The sequence below is a fragment of the Phascolarctos cinereus genome, unplaced genomic scaffold (assembly GCF_003287225.1).
Source record: "Phascolarctos cinereus isolate Bilbo 61053 unplaced genomic scaffold, phaCin_HiC Scaffold_5;HRSCAF=322, whole genome shotgun sequence".
NCBI lineage: Eukaryota > Metazoa > Chordata > Mammalia > Diprotodontia > Phascolarctidae > Phascolarctos > Phascolarctos cinereus.
This window is the reverse complement of record NW_027555958.1, coordinates 107,089,398-107,106,644: the sequence shown is the minus strand read 5'-3', so window position 1 is coordinate 107,106,644 and position 17,247 is coordinate 107,089,398. Positions and strand designations below refer to the sequence as shown.

The 17,247-nt window shown below is 38.2% G+C and overlaps 1 protein-coding gene across 3 annotated transcripts in view; it reads left to right on the top strand.

Annotated features, from left to right (window-relative positions):
* The first annotated feature begins 863 nt into the window (after nucleotides 1-863).
* ADGB (androglobin) overlaps nucleotides 864-17,247 on the top strand; it is a 196,138-nt gene continuing 179,754 nt past the window's right edge. For all 3 annotated transcript variants that reach the window (XM_020986568.2, XM_078155080.1, XM_020986567.2), the window contains exon 1: nucleotides 864-1,074. In XM_020986568.2, coding sequence (XP_020842227.1) covers nucleotides 1,001-1,074 — 74 coding nt within the window. In that variant the 5' untranslated portion in view covers nucleotides 864-1,000. The remainder of the gene's footprint in view (nucleotides 1,075-17,247) is intronic.

Genomic DNA, 17,247 nt, shown 5'->3' with positions numbered 1-17,247 from the left:
CTCAGGGTAGCTTTGGGGAACAAATAAAATGTTTTCTGTAAAACCCCGTGCAAAACCAAAAACTTACAAGTGCTTTAGAAGGTGAGCATTTATTGCTATAGTGAAACTGGGTTTTAGACAAAAGGTTTGAGAAATTCTAAGATGGACTGATTAGGTGTAGAGGGGGTAGGAGACTGGGCCTGCCAGAAATACAAAATAAAACTTTAATAGCAAAAACAGAAGGGAGAAAGAAAACAGTGAGCGGGAATGGCATCCAGGACAAGGATGGGAAAATGATTAAGACGCTGTTTCATTTTCTGTGTATTTGTATCCTCAGAAAATATAAGCACACCATGGGCTCCTAATAAATGCTGATTGATTGACTATTGATCGAATGGCTATAACTTTAAGAAAGCATAGCCTGAAAGGTGTGTATGGGGGAAGAAAGAGATTTCTTAGTTAGGCCAAGGCCGGGGAGATAATGACATAATCAGAAAGTTCGATGGAAGGTCTAGGGGGTGGCAAACTGGGGTCCCGACATCACCACCAGAAATACCCCGGGTGGTCCGCCGTTCCTCCCAACCTCTGCTCGGGCTCCCCCTGCTGCTGGGCATCCTCCTGCCCAATCGGCCACCGGCTTTAGCTGCTTCTTCCCCTCCCCCATCCCTTTCCAGTCAGAAACCCAAGGCCCAGCCTGGCCTCGAACCTCTGCTTCCCGACGGCTGGAACCAGGCCCCGCCCCGAGCAGGGAGAACTACGCCCTCCCCCCGGTCCCTGATAGGCCGCTTCCCCTCTCCCCAGTCCTGATTGGCTTCCTTCTCCCGCCCCTCTCCACCAGCCCCTCCCCCTCCGGGCCACCTCCCTTCTTCCCCTCCCCCCAGGCTGGCTGGGCCCGCCTTGGAACGCGCCCGGGATTGGCCCCGGCCCCGAGCCGCGTTCGGCCTTGACAGCTCTTAGCAACCCCGGGGACGCGGTTCTGAAGGCAGGCGAACCCGGTCGCCCCCTCCGAGTGCCCTGTACGATGGCCTCGAAACAAGGCAAAAAGAAAGAGGTTCACCGCATCAACTCCGCGCACGGGTTCGAGAAGTCGAAAGAGTAAGGGAACACTTCCCACCTTATCCTCCCTTGCTCACCGCCCTCCCCCCGCTCCCCCTCAACCTCGCCCCCCCCAGGGGTGGGGGTGGGGCAGCCTACAGCAGCACCCCCAATCTCATAGGAACTTGGATCTAGGGACCATTGGGCTCGACCCCCTCGCTTTTCTGAGGAGGAGACTGAGGGCCAGGGAGGCTGAGCGACTTGACCAAAGTCACACAGAGTCCGAGGCGGGGTCCCCTCACTCTAGACCCACCCTTACACCCTGCCTCTCCCGGTGCCCCCAAAACATGTTTCTTCCCCATTTATATTTCCCCTCCCCTTCCCTCCAACCTCCTTACCTCAGCAGCACCCCCCCCAGTGCCTTATAAAGGCCCAACTAACTAGCTGTATGACCTTGGGCAAGTCACTTATCCCTGTTTGCCTCAGTTTCTTCCTCCGTAAAATGAGCTGGGGAAGGAAATGGCAAACCACTCCAGTATCTCTGCCAAGAAAACCCCAAATGGGGTCGCAAAGAGTTGGATCGTTAATCTGCCGAGGCAAAGCTAGGCCAGGAGGGGTGGGGTTAGTCCGGGAGACTTGGGTTCAAAAATGGTCTCAGAGCTGCCTCGCTGTGCCACCCTGGGCAAGTCACCAGCCTTTTACTACTGCTTAACCTCCTAGCACGCCCCAGGCATCCCTTGCCCTTCTTTTCTAACTCTGAGCCCAGTCCCTTTCAAAACCACCAGCTAAAAACTGACACTTCATTGAGGTGAGTGATGTTGCAGCCCCTGCTTAATTCAATAGCAAAAATTGTTGGTTAAATGACACAGTAGATATAAAATCCCTTGGAGTGAGGTTCAATGTTCTACAAGAATATCAGATTGTTAAAACATCTTAATACTAATTAATGTTAACTTTTTTTTCCTAAGAAGACATACTAACTAGCTTATTCTTTGGAGCACTGAGGTTCAGATCTGTTTGGGGCACACGGTTTTGTATCTTCTTTCTCTCGGGAGGTGTATGGTTTAAGGTCGGGACGGTTTGATGTTTGACTTGTATTCCCAATACCTAGCACGAGTCCTTGGTACCTCGTAGGTACTCAGTAAATAAATGCTTGTTGAATAGAAGGCATTTGAGCAAGGATGGAATTTTGAGTGCTGGGAGCTGTTACATTCCTGTCTTTTTCTCATTATGATGGTGTCCCTGAAATTTAGAACACACATGAGGGATAAGTGATGCTCCTACCCCAATGAGGTAATTCTTTTTTTTTTCCCTTTTAAAAAAGGAACACATTTAAGCAAGACAAATCTATTCACTGTGTTTGGTTGTCTGAGCTCAGGATTTCTTATTGGCCATTGCATTTATTCTGACTGAAGTAGCCTTGTTTGGGTTGTTTTTATTTACATGTGTTGTTTACTTGTTTCAATCTACATCAGTTCACACAAGTTTTTTCATGTTTCTCTGGATTCAGTCTTTGAGTATCCAGAAGACTGATATGGCTGTTGTGACCCAGAAAGTTGCAGAGGGGAGGGTTTTGGTTAACATTTGGAGTTTCTTAACAATTAGAGTTTGTCTTTGACTTTCTTTGGGACAGTAGTGATGCTGTTGGGTCAAATTTTAACTTTTCTTGTATAATTCCTATTGTTTTTAAAGTAAGTTTGCACCATTTCACAACTCTGCCAATAGTATTGTGCTTGACTTCCCTGGGCCTTGCAACTTGAACTATTTCTGTTTTGATCATCTTTGTCAGTTTGATGAATGTGAGGTGAAACCTTGGGATTGTATCAATTTGCATTTCTCTCATCACCGATTTAGAGCATTTTTACATATGGTAAAACATTGAAAACTGCTTCTTCATATCATTTTTAATAGTATTTTTTTCCAATTACATGTAAAGACAATTTTTAACATTAATTTTTTAATAACATTTTGAATTCCAAATTTTCTCCTTTCCTCCCTCCCCCCCTCCTCTCCAAGACAGTAAGCAATTTGATATAGGTTATATATATGTAGTCATCTTCATATCTTTCCCCCACTTCATATTTTCCCCTACCTGTTGGAGATGATTCTTGGTCTTGTACTTTTGCGTCAGTTCCCTATATAATCTGGAAATTATACTTTTGGTAGATATATTTGATGTAAAGATTTTTTCCCACCTTACAACTTATACTCTTGTTTCAACTATTAATTTTTGCTCTTGAAAAAGCTTTTAAAACTTTATGTAATTAAAATTATCTGTTTTATCTTTTTTTTTTTTTCCAGCCAAAGACAAAGTTTATTAGTTGGGGCAGACTCTTAAGGAATCTGAGCAGTGGCTAGATTTTAAGAATCTGAGCATCTTAATGGAGACAAGGTGGACCTTATATACAGAAAGACTATGGGAGGGATCTAGGAGTGGCCAAGTAGTCTATGAGGTAATAGAATTCCTAGGACCTGGATGGTGTAGCCAAGGGAGAATGGAGCCTAGATAGGATTAAGGGGGGGGGGAGTGGCCTGGGGTCATAGGGAGGTAAGGGCTAGGCTAGGTTAAAGGTAATAGAATTGGGTGATTGGGTGTAATCACAATGAAAGGCCAGTTGATGAGATTATAATCTCAGGTGGACACTAGAGATTTGGCCACATGGGAAAGTCCTGGGTTTTTTTCTTTTTTGGGGTCCAGAACATTCCACCCTCAAACAAATGGGACCCAGATTCTTTTGGGGTAAGGGCAAAGGTCTTGGCTTCTGAAACTGCTTCCTGCTGGCAAGGGGCATAGAGCTATTCCTGCCTTGAGGGGATCTCAAAGAGGAGGTTGACTGGAACTGAGCACAGGCTGCATCCAGGCAACTCTAGGGGCACATTTGCTGTTTGCTGCCTGTAGTTTGGAAGACACCAATATGACAGAAAAGACTGCAGGGCCCAGATGTGACAGTATAAAATATCGTTAGCTCTGTTTGGATTCAGATAATTCAGTTTTCAACCATGCAGTATCAAATCCACCTCATAACCAGACTGAGGAATAGCCAGGTGGGTAACATTCCTTTCCAAAGGAACATAATGGGGAAACGGAGCCAGGAAGATCCTATCTTATACTGAGGTTAAAATTGTCCTCTCAGGTTTTCCCAATGCTGATTTCCCACCATTATCACATTTCCTCTGAATAGCTTGTGGCCTTTCTCTCAGGTGGTAGATTATTGATGGATTATGATCCATCAGGCAACTCAAAATCAAATGCTATGAGCTTTTACCTCAAACGGCAAGTTTCACTAATCACAGCTTAGGAAAAACTTTTCTAGGATTTACATCTCAAATTTAAATTTGTCCTGGTATAAAAAGCTAATCGATTTCTGTATACTTGCAAATTAAATTCTCTCAAGACAAAACCCAAACAAGCTTTTTGGCATGTTTTACACATTAAAACAATAACCAACAATAGCCAAATTATTTTAGCAGTAACCAAATTATGAAAAGTTGCTTGATGTAACTGATACAAAAAGTTCACCAATTTGAAACTTGAAACAAACCCATTACCAATCAGGTGACTTCAGTTTTATTAAATGCACTTCCAAATCACTTTACACAGAGAATCAACATCTCATCATTAACAGTTAAAACTACAATTGTAAAAGAGTGTGTTTACCCAAGTTCAGAGGATAGCTTCTTTAGGATGATGTGCTGAACCTGGGTGATGCTGCCAGGCAAAGGTTGCCCTAGGGTCCACGCTGTAGCTGCTGCCCCTTCCCCCTCTTTCCTTACCCCAGGTGGGGGGAGGGCAAAATCAAAAGTGAGGAGGAAAGGGTGAAACTCTGTTCTCCTATGAGAGGGATTAACAGATACCCTCTTGACCCAAGGGAAGGGAGTGACCAGGTTGTACAGAGTTTTGAAACATTCCTTTATGATCGATCACAAAACTTACAGAATCTGCTAAGATGTTTTTAGCTGTTCTAACTTTTCCTGTAACCTCCATGAAGGAGGATTCAGGGGTGTAGAGGGAAGGGAGTAAGTAAGCCTCAGAGAACCAAAAAGCAACTGCAGTTTTTCCCAATTCCCTAGCACTGAGAGAACTGACAGAATTGGGCATATGCTTCCAGATAGGGGGTCTACCCAGGCCCATGGCCTCGAACTGAACCAGTGGACCACGAGCCTGAGAGCATCAGGCCATGTGCGAGACAGCCTCCTAACTGTCTGCTTGAAAAGCCCCTCCAAGCCTTCCTAGGTGCTTGGAGAATGACTCCAACTGCAGAGCAAGAAAGGAGGGGTCAAGGAGGCTTATGTACGTTCCATTCACAATCTCATGGGGAAAGCTTTTGGTGTTTTTCCATTGCAAATAACACATGCTGTTCATTTTCAGTTTTCTCAAAACTTATGCCAAAAGCTTGAGTTTTGGAGGTCTGAAGGAGTTAGTTTTTCCCCCTTTCCTAATACTGATACTTTGAACATAACTGATTTCCATGGTAGTGAGTCTGTGAACTAAAACAACAACCCAGAAAATCTGTGATTCTGTGTAGGGCTGTTATCAATTTTGAAAGATAAAACTGAACATGGAAAGTCTAGTTTTGAAATGCAGAGAGTTGAAAATTAACATTTTAATAACCACTCTGACAGAGACATATGCTTATTTTGACACTTTAAAAAAGATGTGTGATTTCATCAGTATGGGTATCCCCTTCACCAGAACAGGTGACAATCCCTTCAACAGGTAGCCTTGTGCAGTAGAAGGTACACTGGACTCAAAGTCAGGAGACCTGTGTTGGAGTCCTGACTCTGCCACTAATTTACTGTGTGATCCTGGGTAAGTCACTTAATCTATCTGAGCCTCAGTTTTCTCATCTTCAAAATGAAGGACTGAACTTAATCCTTACTATCCCTCTTTTCCTACTTTTGTCAAATATTAAAAAAAAAACACTGGCTCCTGTATTTCACCTAATAAGCTATGAATCATCACATACAAAAAAATCACCACTTAGTAGCCCACTTTCCATTGATGAGACTCTCCATTTTTAGCTGTGACTTGGATAACAGCTACACAGACTTTCATTGTTATCATACTTGAAGCCTTTCCAACTGAGTAGAAACTTGGGAGTTTATGCTTTGTTGGTATAACCTTTGTGAATCCAGGGTTAACTCTAAGCCATAAAGAACAGGACATTAGTGGAAGAAGATATGTACATGTAGTGCTTCTTAAGGTTGCCAAAGCAATATCGACCCTGGAGATATGTGCCTGCTAAGCAGGATGTAAACCCTCCCAGCTTTCTTCTCTTCATCCCTGGGATTTACACAGCTGGATTTAACTGACAGATTTCAGTTTCCGATCCTTAAAAGGTGAGTACAGAAATGCCATTGGGAGTGAATGTGCTGACAAGGGGAGATAAGGGGAAGAAGCCCAGAGGACAGAGAGGATACTGGTGAGGACATGATGGATACACCCCCCTCCCTTTCTTCATTCTTCCCTTCCTTTCTTCTTCTTTCCTTCTCTCTCCCTCTTTTCCTCCCTAGTACAGAACTAGTATCTTTTCACTTCCCATCCTTTTTCTTTCTTTTCCTCTTGGAAGTTAATTATGCCCCTTCCCCAGTTTCTGTTTCTTAAGAGGTTTATTTTTTTCTATTTTACTATTGCTTTAAATCTGGTTTCTCTAGAATAAATGTGGTTAAACCATTGTATAACTGATCTGTGTGTGTCCCTGTGCAAATGACAGGGAGGGAGAAGCAATAGTTGATAAAGTTCAATTGGAGAGAGAAAAAAAATTCTCAGGGGTATTTAGTGGTATAGGAGTTGGAATGATAAAATACAAATGTTGATTTATATTTTTATAACTTCCAAGAGGACAAAAAATGTGAAAGGCAGATCTGGATTGTTCTGGTCAGAGTTTAAGTTGTCTTTGGTAAGGGGAGTCTTTGATGAGCTGGAGCTGGTTTGAGAGCTGCGAATTTTTTCTTCCAGTTGTTTTTTTGCCCCAGTCAGCTTGAAAGGAAAACCAAGCTACACCTGTTACCGCAAGTCCACATATACACCCAAGGGGTAATGCCAAGAAGGTGAATAGAGGAAAAAGTCATACCCAAAGGAGAGCACAAAAGGAATGGCTGAGATATAGTGACCTAACCTGTACAAAGGCAGGGTCTAAAAAGAAGGTGTGGTCTAAAAAGAAGGTGTGATTAGCCTGTCTTCCTCAGCCCGACACACAAAAACATTCTAAAAGCTGTTGTTTGTGTCTCAACTTCTTAGTTTCGACCAAACAAATTTTGGGAAAGTATTTGTTGTATTTTCCTAACTTCCCATATTCTTTTGTAAACATCCTTTACCTATGACTCAAAGCTCATTTGCATAAGACTCTCTTCATTGGTGGAGATTGATTACTTAATGTTCTATACCTGTTGTATAGTGCTTGAGAGAAGACAAGTCTTAATCTTCTGACTTTCAGTTTTGAGAGAAAAGTTACAAAGTTCTAGGTTCTCTTTTGGTCCCTGAAGGGAGAGAAATAGTTTGGGAAGAAGCTGACGTTTAGAAGAGTTGTTACTCTGATCATGTCTCTAGCCCCAGCTTGCCACACTAAAGACTTTGGTGCATGAAATCTCTTGGTTGAGCTGAGATAATCTAGCTTCTAATAAAAATCTCATTTACTCTTTGTGTTGTCTGGAATATTCTCATCTATATACCTTCTTTAATTTATGTTTATTATCAGATTGAATAAAATGGTTTATGTGTGATTTGCTATTTTGTGGTGGTACAGTAGATAAAAGTGCTGGGTCAGGAGTCAAGAAGACCTGAGTTCAAATCCATACTCAGACACTTACTAGCTATGTGACTCTGGCCAGTTACTTAAATTTTGTCTGTTTCAGTTTCCTTTCAAAGTAGGGAAGCCTTTCAGCTCCAGGAAAAGACAAGTTATATCATCATGCTGAAGAAAGAGTGAAGACAACAAACACAAGATCAGTACTATGGCTGTGTGACAATTTTATAGTTCTTTTTAACTGTTTTTCAGACACTGGGTTGTAGCCCCAGCATTACTTAGCTCCAGAGGGCAGAATTAGAAGCAAAGGGTGACGTTGCAGAGAAGCTGATTTAGACTTTTATGTAGTGATAAACTTCCAACAGGTGTAGTGCAAAGACCACTGGATTTGCAGCCATATGACCTATATCCCAGTTTTGTTATTTATTACCTGTGTTGTGTTAGGTAAATCACTTAATTTCTCTGATCCTCTCTTTTCTCATTTGTGGAATAAGCGTATTTTCTAGGTAATCTCTAAGATCCTTGTATTATCCAAAGTCTTGACTCCTCCAGGACCTTTCTTAATCAATTATCAGTTCTCTGCAATCTTTAGTTTCCTTCCATTGTGACCTCAAAATTCCAATCTGCAACAAAAGGACACTGAGACACTCTGAGCAGTTTCAATTTATTAAGGAAACCATAGTCCTTAAAAAAACTGGATCCAAGACTCCCCTCTGAAGTCATGGGACTCCTCTGCTTCATTTTGAGGGAATATTTATACAATTTGTGAGACCACTAAAAATAGAATGAGGTGGTACACTTCTTCAATTGGTCAATTCCAAAAAAGGGGAAATCTACGTGATTGGTTAAGGGAAATGTCCATCAGTCACTAGAATTTAGTCAGACTTTCCACATGTCATCAAACATGAGTGTTTAGTCGGTGACCAGGCAATAGGATTCTGGGACTTTCCACGAGCATGTTATGAACATCAGGTGTAAAGAACAAAGTAAAAAGGGGAAACTTGTTTTTCTGGAACACAGCAGCTTCCAGGGCACATTCATAGAAGGTGGTAGGGAGTAGGATAGCAAGTTTCTATCTCTGTCCCTAACACAGGCCTACATAACAGACTATAAATCTTTATAGTATAAATCTGCCTTATAAATCATTTAAAAGGAACATAATCATCAATACAAAATGGGTTAATTAATTCTAACTTGCATAATTTCCATTGTGACAGCATTAACCAGCTCAGATTTAATTCTACCTTACCCAACTTACTAATGTAATCATTGAAGGAGAAAGCCACAAAGGTGGGAGGGCATGTGGAAAAACTGGGACATTCATTCATTGTTAGTGGAATTGTGAACTGATCCAATCATTTTGGAGAACAATCTGGAATTATGTCCAAAATGTTATTAAATTGTCTATACCCTTTCACTCAGCAATACCACTACTAGGTCTGTTTCCAAAGATGATTAGGGAAAAAGGAAAACACTCTATATGTTCTGAAATATTTATAGCAGCTCTTTTTGTGATGGCAAAAAACTGGAAATTGCAGAGATGCACGTCATTGGAGAATGGCTGAACATGTGCTAAATGATTGTGTTGGAATAACTACTGTGCTGTAAGACATGATGAGCTCAGTGGTCTTAGAAAAACATGGATAGACTTGCGTGAAACAATGGAGAGTGAAATGAGCAGAACCAAGAGAATGTTATATTCAGTAACAGCAATATTTTAAGAACAACTTTGAGTGAAAGTCATTTTGATGATTACAAATACCCGAATTAACCACAAAGGACCTATGAAGGAAGATTTCTGCATCCAGAGAAAGAACTGATGAATAAAAGTATGTATAGAATGATTTTACATGTATGTATCTATCTACTTGTCTATACATATTTGTGTCTAATGGAAGCCATCTCTAGGGCAGGGTAGGGGGAGGAAAAATGAAATTTACATAATAACTATTATATATTTAAAAAGAATAACAAGTTGTACATAATAGATTTACAGTTTCATGTGCAATCACCTTTTTTATTACACTATGTTATGAAAATGCCTGTTTTATTCCATAAATTAAAAAGAAATAAAAATTAAAACAAAAAAAAGAGAACACAGTAGTATTGATCAATGTTATGTTTGGGAATTTGTGGGGCTTGACTTGGTCTTTGATAATACTCTGGTTCAAATACAATTTAATTGTTGAATGTTCAAGCATGTTTTGGGGTCTGTATGGCTTCCCTCAAGACTCAGCTCAAATGTCATCTATAGGAGCCTTTCTAGACTTCTCCAGTGGTTAGTATCTTCCCTTCTAAGATTACCTGCCATTTATTCTTGGATGTGTCTTATACATATTTTCTCTTCATAATGTAAGCTCTTTTAGAGCCTTTTTTTTTAATACTCAGTGCTTAGAACAGTGCCTGGTACATAGTAAGTACTTAATTAATGCCTGTTGAATGACTAGTTAACCATATTTTCTGGTGTGAGGATTTGTTGTGTGTTAGCATATGAAAGACAGTGAGTTTCTGATGTATAATTCTAGCTACCAGGTTGTTCTTTTGCCAGATGTTTGGCCCGTGGTAGATTATTTTTAGCCTGAAGTTATTTGTTTTTATCATTTCCTTTATCATATTTATCATATCGATTATGATAGCATAGGTATGATCATGTCATTATTCCTCCCCTCCTCCCTCAGCCCTGCTCTCTGTTATGTCAAGGATCAAATATAAAGTTCTTGGTTTGACTTTTAAAGCCCATCACAGTCGGGCCCCTTCCTATCTTTCCAGTCTTCTTACACTTTTGTTCCCATCCAGATACACTGGTTTCCATGCTGGCCTTCTTGCTGGTCCTTGAACATGTCTCAATGCTCTGCAGCCTTTTACTGACTGTCCCCTGTGCTTGGGATAGTCTTCACCTCTACCTTCTGGATTCTCAGGCTTCATTCAAAAGTCTGCTCAAATTCTATTTCCTGCAAGAGGCCCGGCAGTGCTTTTCCCTCGGATTTATATATAATTTACGTTGTATATGCCTTATGTGTGCATAGTTGTTGCCATGTTGTTTTCCCTATTAGAACGTCAGATCATGGACCATAGTTTTTACTGTTTTTTTGTATCCTCAGCACTTAGCACAGTGCCTGCCACGTAACAAATGTTTAATAATTTCTCATTAATTGGTTGATTGATTGACTAGGGTCTTTAAGGATAATGCTTCTGTAATTCCTGGTGTTGGTGTCCTGATCCTGAATTGCCCCAGTAAATCCTTCTGTTTCTTTGAATGACCAGTATGGCTGAACCATTTTTTCATGTATTATTAGCCGAGTTCATATGTTTTCTACAGAACGACCGCTCTTGGAATCTAGGTATTTCATGGGCTCTGTGAGGAAGAAAACCACTTTTATTTATACTTGACAAATCCAATTGCACGAACCTATTGATAGATTTTATCATTACTTTATGAAGTGAAGCTGTTTGTTCCTGGAGTATCTATTTATCATTGTAACCTGTTTATAGTGTGTTCTAAGAACATCTATCATTTTTTCTCATTTTGATAAGGAATTGTTAATTTCTATACATCTGCCTTAGGATAACGGGTACTTTTTTGGTTGATATTGAAGAGGTTTTTGGTAAGATACTTTCTAAATTTGTTATGATCCACTTTACACTCCTAACAATAGACATTAAAATTGGTATGATATGAATGGTAATTACATTAAACATGGTTTTACAAGTGAGTTTTGATACAACTTTTTCTTTATAGCTTTATGCATTATGTGCTTTAGATAGAAGAGACCATGGTATTTATAAGTCTCAAAATGGACTCAGTTTAATCAGATACAGTCAGTTTGGTTCACATAGTTTTCATAATTTTATTTTCTCATTATCATCTGTCCTAAACAGAACTGGGTAGGGCAACCAGGTTAAAGAGAGACTTGTACCAAAATCTCATTAATTACTTGATGTATGTGGATCACAGCAGTATATGGCTCCCCTCAAAATCCCATTAAATAGCTTTTTTCATCTGGTGGAATCTTTTCCCAAGAATATCAAAATATAATTTGGACTCATACGTCAAGGATAAATAGATATTGGAGGCTTCAACCTTAAACCCAAAGATAAATTGAGCCAAAGGATGAAAGTTATACTGTTATCTCCTCCAGTAGACTAATTGAGAGCAGGGACTCTTTCTTTGTACCTCTACTAGTGTCTGGCATATAGTAGGCATTTAATAAATGTTTATTGACCTTTTTTGTGACTTTTATGGATTTCTTTTATTTTCTGTTACTTTCCTAAAGCTATTGATCACATAAATTAGTTTCTTTACTGATTTATTGATGTTTCTTAAGTAAGCCGTCATATCATATACAAACAGGCATAATTTTGTCCTTTTGTTTATTGTTTTTGCGAATGTTAATGCCTTTAGTTTTTACCTTTTCCTTACTGATGTTGCTAGCGTTTCTGGAACAATATTAAATAATTATGGGGAGAGGAGGCATTCTTACTGTATCCCTGTATTTATTAGGAAAGATTTCAATATTTTATTTTAAATAATGCTATATTTTGGGATATATATGTGTTTACATGCATATATATGCATATACACATATATTAGTCATATTTGAAAGACCTTTTGGTGCATTTATTTTTCAGTTTTTTCATCATAAATGAATGCCATAATTTGTCAAAGGATATTTTTGTTTATTGATATTATGTCATTTTTATTGCTTATATGATTAATTATGTTAACTGTTTTTCTAATGATGAACTATCATTACATTTCTGGCATAAATTCAACTTGCCCATAATGCATAAATTTTAGCATATTCTTGTAAGATTCTATTTACATTTTTTCCATTGAGATTTATTAATCAAATTGGTTTATGGTTCTTTTTATCTCCGTGTTTTGAACATTAGAACACTATCTGTCTCATAAAAGGAGCTTAGAGTGATTTTTTTCAATTACTGAGAATAATTTTATATAATTTTAATGAATTGTTATTTAAATATTTGATAAGATCCATTTGTATATCCATCTGGGTCAGGATTTTCTGCCCTTTGGTAGGTAATTATCACTTTTTTTCATTTTATCTATCTAAACTTGGTTGTTTTAAGTTCTCTTTGTCTCTTTTTGTTAATTTACATTTTTTAATTTTTTGTAACTTGTCTTTAAATTCCCAGTTTTCTGGAACATAATTGTATATAGTAGTGTGTAATTGTTTTTAATAATTGTTTTTATTTCATCTCTGTTATGAAATAATCTTGTTGAATTTTAATAAAATGATTTTCCTCTTTTTAAATCATGTTAAAATGTTTGTTGATTTTGTTAGTCTTTAAAAAAAACTGATTTCTTTCTTTTGCATTTAATTTAATTTTTTTGGTTACATTTTGAGTTCCAAATTGTCTCCTTCTTTCCCTCCACACCCCACACTAAAGAAGGTCACCTTTTAACACACACACACACACACACACACACACACACACACACACACACACGGATATACCTATATATGTATATGTAAAACCATACTACGTATACTTCTTTTTATTATTTCTTTCTCTGGAGGTGGATAGCATCTCCTTCCTATGTCTTTTGTAGTTGATTTGAGTATTTGAATACTCAGAATAATTTAGTCATTCACAGTTATTTGGTAAACAATATTGCTGTTACTATATACGATATTCTTTTGGTTCTGCTCATTTCACTCTTCATTATTAAATGCAGGTCTTTCCATGTTTTTCCAAAATCAACCTGCTCATCATTTCTTACAACACAGTAGTATTCCATCACAATTGTATACCATAACTTGTTTAGCCATTTCCTAACTCATGTGCATCCCCACAATGTCCAGTTCTTTGCTACCACAAAGAGAGCTGCTATAAATATTTTAGGACATATAGGTTCCTTTTCCCTGATCGCCTTGGGAAACAGACCTAATAGTGGTATTCCTGGGTCAATGGGTATGCATAGTTTTATAACTCTTTGAGCATAATTCCAAATTGTTCTCCAAAAAGTTTGGATCAGTTCACAGTTCCACCAACAGTGTATTAATGTCCCAGTTTTTCCATGTGTCATTTTCCTCTTCTATCATTTTTGCTAATCTGATATGTGTGAGATGATGCCTCAAAGTTGTTTCAATTTGCATTTCTCTAAGCAATAATGACTTAGAACTTTTTTTTCATATGACTACAATATTACTTTGATTTCTTCATTGAAAACTTGCCAATTCATGACCTCTGATCATGTATCAATTGGGGAATGACTCATATACTTTTAAATTTGGTCCAAGAAACTGTCTATAAAAATTTCTCCCCATTTTCTGTTTTCCTTCTAATCTTGGCTACCTTGTTTTATTTGTGCAAAAGCTTTTAAATATTATATAATTAAAATAATCTATTTAACATCTCACAATGCTCTCTTTCTCTTGTTTATTCATAAATTCTCCTGTCCAGAAGTCTGATAGGTAATATGTTTCATGTTCTTATAATTGACTTATGGTATCTTCCTTTATATCTAGGTCATGTATCCATTTTGACCTTATCTTGGTCAAATGGTGTAAGATGTTGGTCCATACCCAATTTCTGCCAGACTGCTTTCCAGTTTTCCTGACAATTTTTTTACCAAATAGTGAATTCTTACTTCACAAGCTTAAATCTTTATGTTTGTCAAGCACAAGGTTACTATTTTAAGGAAGGTTTCATTTATTCCTATGCTATCTAGTGTTTTTAATAGGAGTGGAAGTTGTTTTGTCAAAAGCTTTTTCTGTATCTGTTGAGATAATCATATGATTTCTGTTAGTTTTGTTGTTGATATGGTGGTCAATTATGCTGATTGTTTTCCTAATATTGAACTAGCCCTGCATTCCTGGTCATATTGTATTATCCTCATGATAAGTTGCTGTAATCTCTTTGCTAATATTTTATTTAAAATTTTTGCATCTATATTCATTAGGGAAATTGGTCTATAATTTTCTTTCTCTTTTTTTTGGCTCTTCCCAGTTTAGCTATCAGCACCACATTTGTATCATCAGAAGAATTTGGTAGGGCTCCTTTTTCTGCTATTTTCCCACATAGATTATACAGTATTGGAATTAATTGTTCTTTAAACGTTTGCTGGAATTCACTTGTAAATCCATCTGGTCCTGGAGATTTTTTTCTTAGTGAGTTCATTGATGGCTTGTTCAATTTCTTTTTCTGAAATGGGGTCATTTAAGTATTTTATTTCCTCTTATGTTAATGTGGACAATTTATATTTTTGTAAATATTCATCCATTTCACTAAGATTGTCAAATTTATTGGCATATGCTTGGTCAAAATAGCTCCTAATCATTGTTTTAATTTCCTCTTTGTTGGTGGTTACTTCACCCTTTTCATTTTGGATACTTGTAAATTAAGAAAGATTTTTCTATTTTATTGTTTTTTTTTTCATAAAACCAGCTCCTAGTTTTATTTATTAGTTCAGTTGTTTTCTTACTTTCAGTTTTATTAATCTGTCCTTTGGTTTCCAGAATTTCTAATTTGGTATTTAATTGGAGATTTTCAATTTGTTCTTTTTCTATTTTTTTAGTTGCATGCCCAATTCGTTGATCTCCTTTTTCTTTATTTTAGTCATGTAAGCATTTAGAGATAGAAAATTTCCCCTAAGAACTACTTTCTCTGTATCCCATAAGTTTTGGTATGTTATCTCATTATTGTAATTCTCTTGGATGAAGTTATTGATTGCTTCTATGATTTATTTGACCCACTCATTTTTTAGGATTAGATTTAGATTCCAATTAATTGCAAGATTTTTTCTTTGACATGCAAATTCTGGACTTCAGCTGTTATTCCTTGGAATTTTCATTTTGAGACTTCTTTCATGAGGTAACAAGTGGATTCTTTTTATTTTCACTTTGCCCTCTTGTTTTGAAAGATCTGAGCAGTTTTAGGATTTCTTGAATTAGGATGTCTAGGGCAGCTAGATGGTGCAGTGGATAGAGCACTGGCCCTGGAGTCAGGAGAACCTGAGCTCAAATTTGGTCTCAGATACTTACTAGCTATGTGACCCTGGGCAAATCACTTAACCCTGATTGCCTCTCAAAAAAAAAAAAAAAAGAAATAGGATGTTTAGGCTCTTGTTATGGTCATGATATTCTGTCAAATGTTTTATCCTCAATCTGTTTTCCAGGTCAGGGTTGGTTTTTTTTTTTTATGAGACACATTTTTTTTTTCCTTTTTCCTGACTTTTGAATTTGTTTTGAGTATTTCTTGATACTTCATGGAGTAATTTTCAGGGAGTTTGTTGTTTGAGCAAGGTTTTGTACCTCTTGTGCTAAGCTGATGGTTTCCTTTCTAGTTCTTTCTTCCCTAGCTTTCATTTCTTATCCATTTCCTTCCTTCAAGCCCTCTCATTCCACTTATATAAATATTTTAAACTCTTTTTAAAAAAGTCTTGCTCTTCTCTTCCAGGAATTCTAGTTGAGTTTAAAACCCAAGCTGTGTTTTACTCTGAGGCATTTCTTGTACATATTTTGGAGTCATTCTCTTCTGTGTTTATTTCTTGAGAATCACTGACACAATAAGGTGTTTCTGGGTTTTTTTTGTTTGTTTTTTGTTTGCCCATTCTTCCTGACTATTCTCTGACTTTAGACTTAATTAATGTTAGGCTGCATTCTGCAGCACTTTTGGAGGGAAGGTCTCAGCTGGTTCTGTTGCTTCTTTCTTGGAGTATTGTGCTGCATTATTCCAGGACCTTAAGAACAGTCTGAGGAATTGTAAGCTCTCAGTGCTCTTGTCTGATCCAAGGCAAAGTCTGATTTTTGTCCCCCAGTCTAGGCTCTGCAAGATCATAACTTGCATTTTGGTCTGAGCAAGAGTAGACTTGCTACTAGACTCTGTCTCTGTCAGCCAGTTAGAAAGTTCTGTTGGTTTCAAGTGGCAGAATTTTAGGTTTCCATGTGTTCTGGGATTCTTACCTTGGGTATTCTTCTGCAGGTTAGGATTAATGCCTTAAGTGAACTTTGCTCTTTGCCTGAGATCTGAGCCATAGCACTGTTGCTGCTGGTTTCTTATCTCTCTCTCTTTCTCTCTCTGTCTCTCTGTCCGTCTGTCTGTCTGTCTTATCTATCTATCTATTCATTCATTTACTTATTTTTACAGACTGAACTGTTTTATTTTGGGGAGGGGTCTGTACAATGGGACATATCTGAGGACAGCTCAGGGATTGAGGCGACCACTGCTTTCCCCAAACCAAAATGTAATAACATGAATGAGAATTTATATTTGAATGTGAGAATATGATTTTGTAGGAGGAGGCTATTCAGGGGTCGGCTGAGGAGAAATGGAACCAGAGTAATGTGAATCATTGGCCTTAGGTGTACCAGAAGCTGGAGGGGGCAGATAGCCTCAGTGTCCTGTTTTCCTACAGAAAGGAGCCACCCTCAAGGGGAAAAGGGGAGGAAGATGATGGGGGAGGTGTTGGGGAAGGGTCAGCCCTTTCTTGCCTTCCCCACGTGGTGGAAGAGATACAACA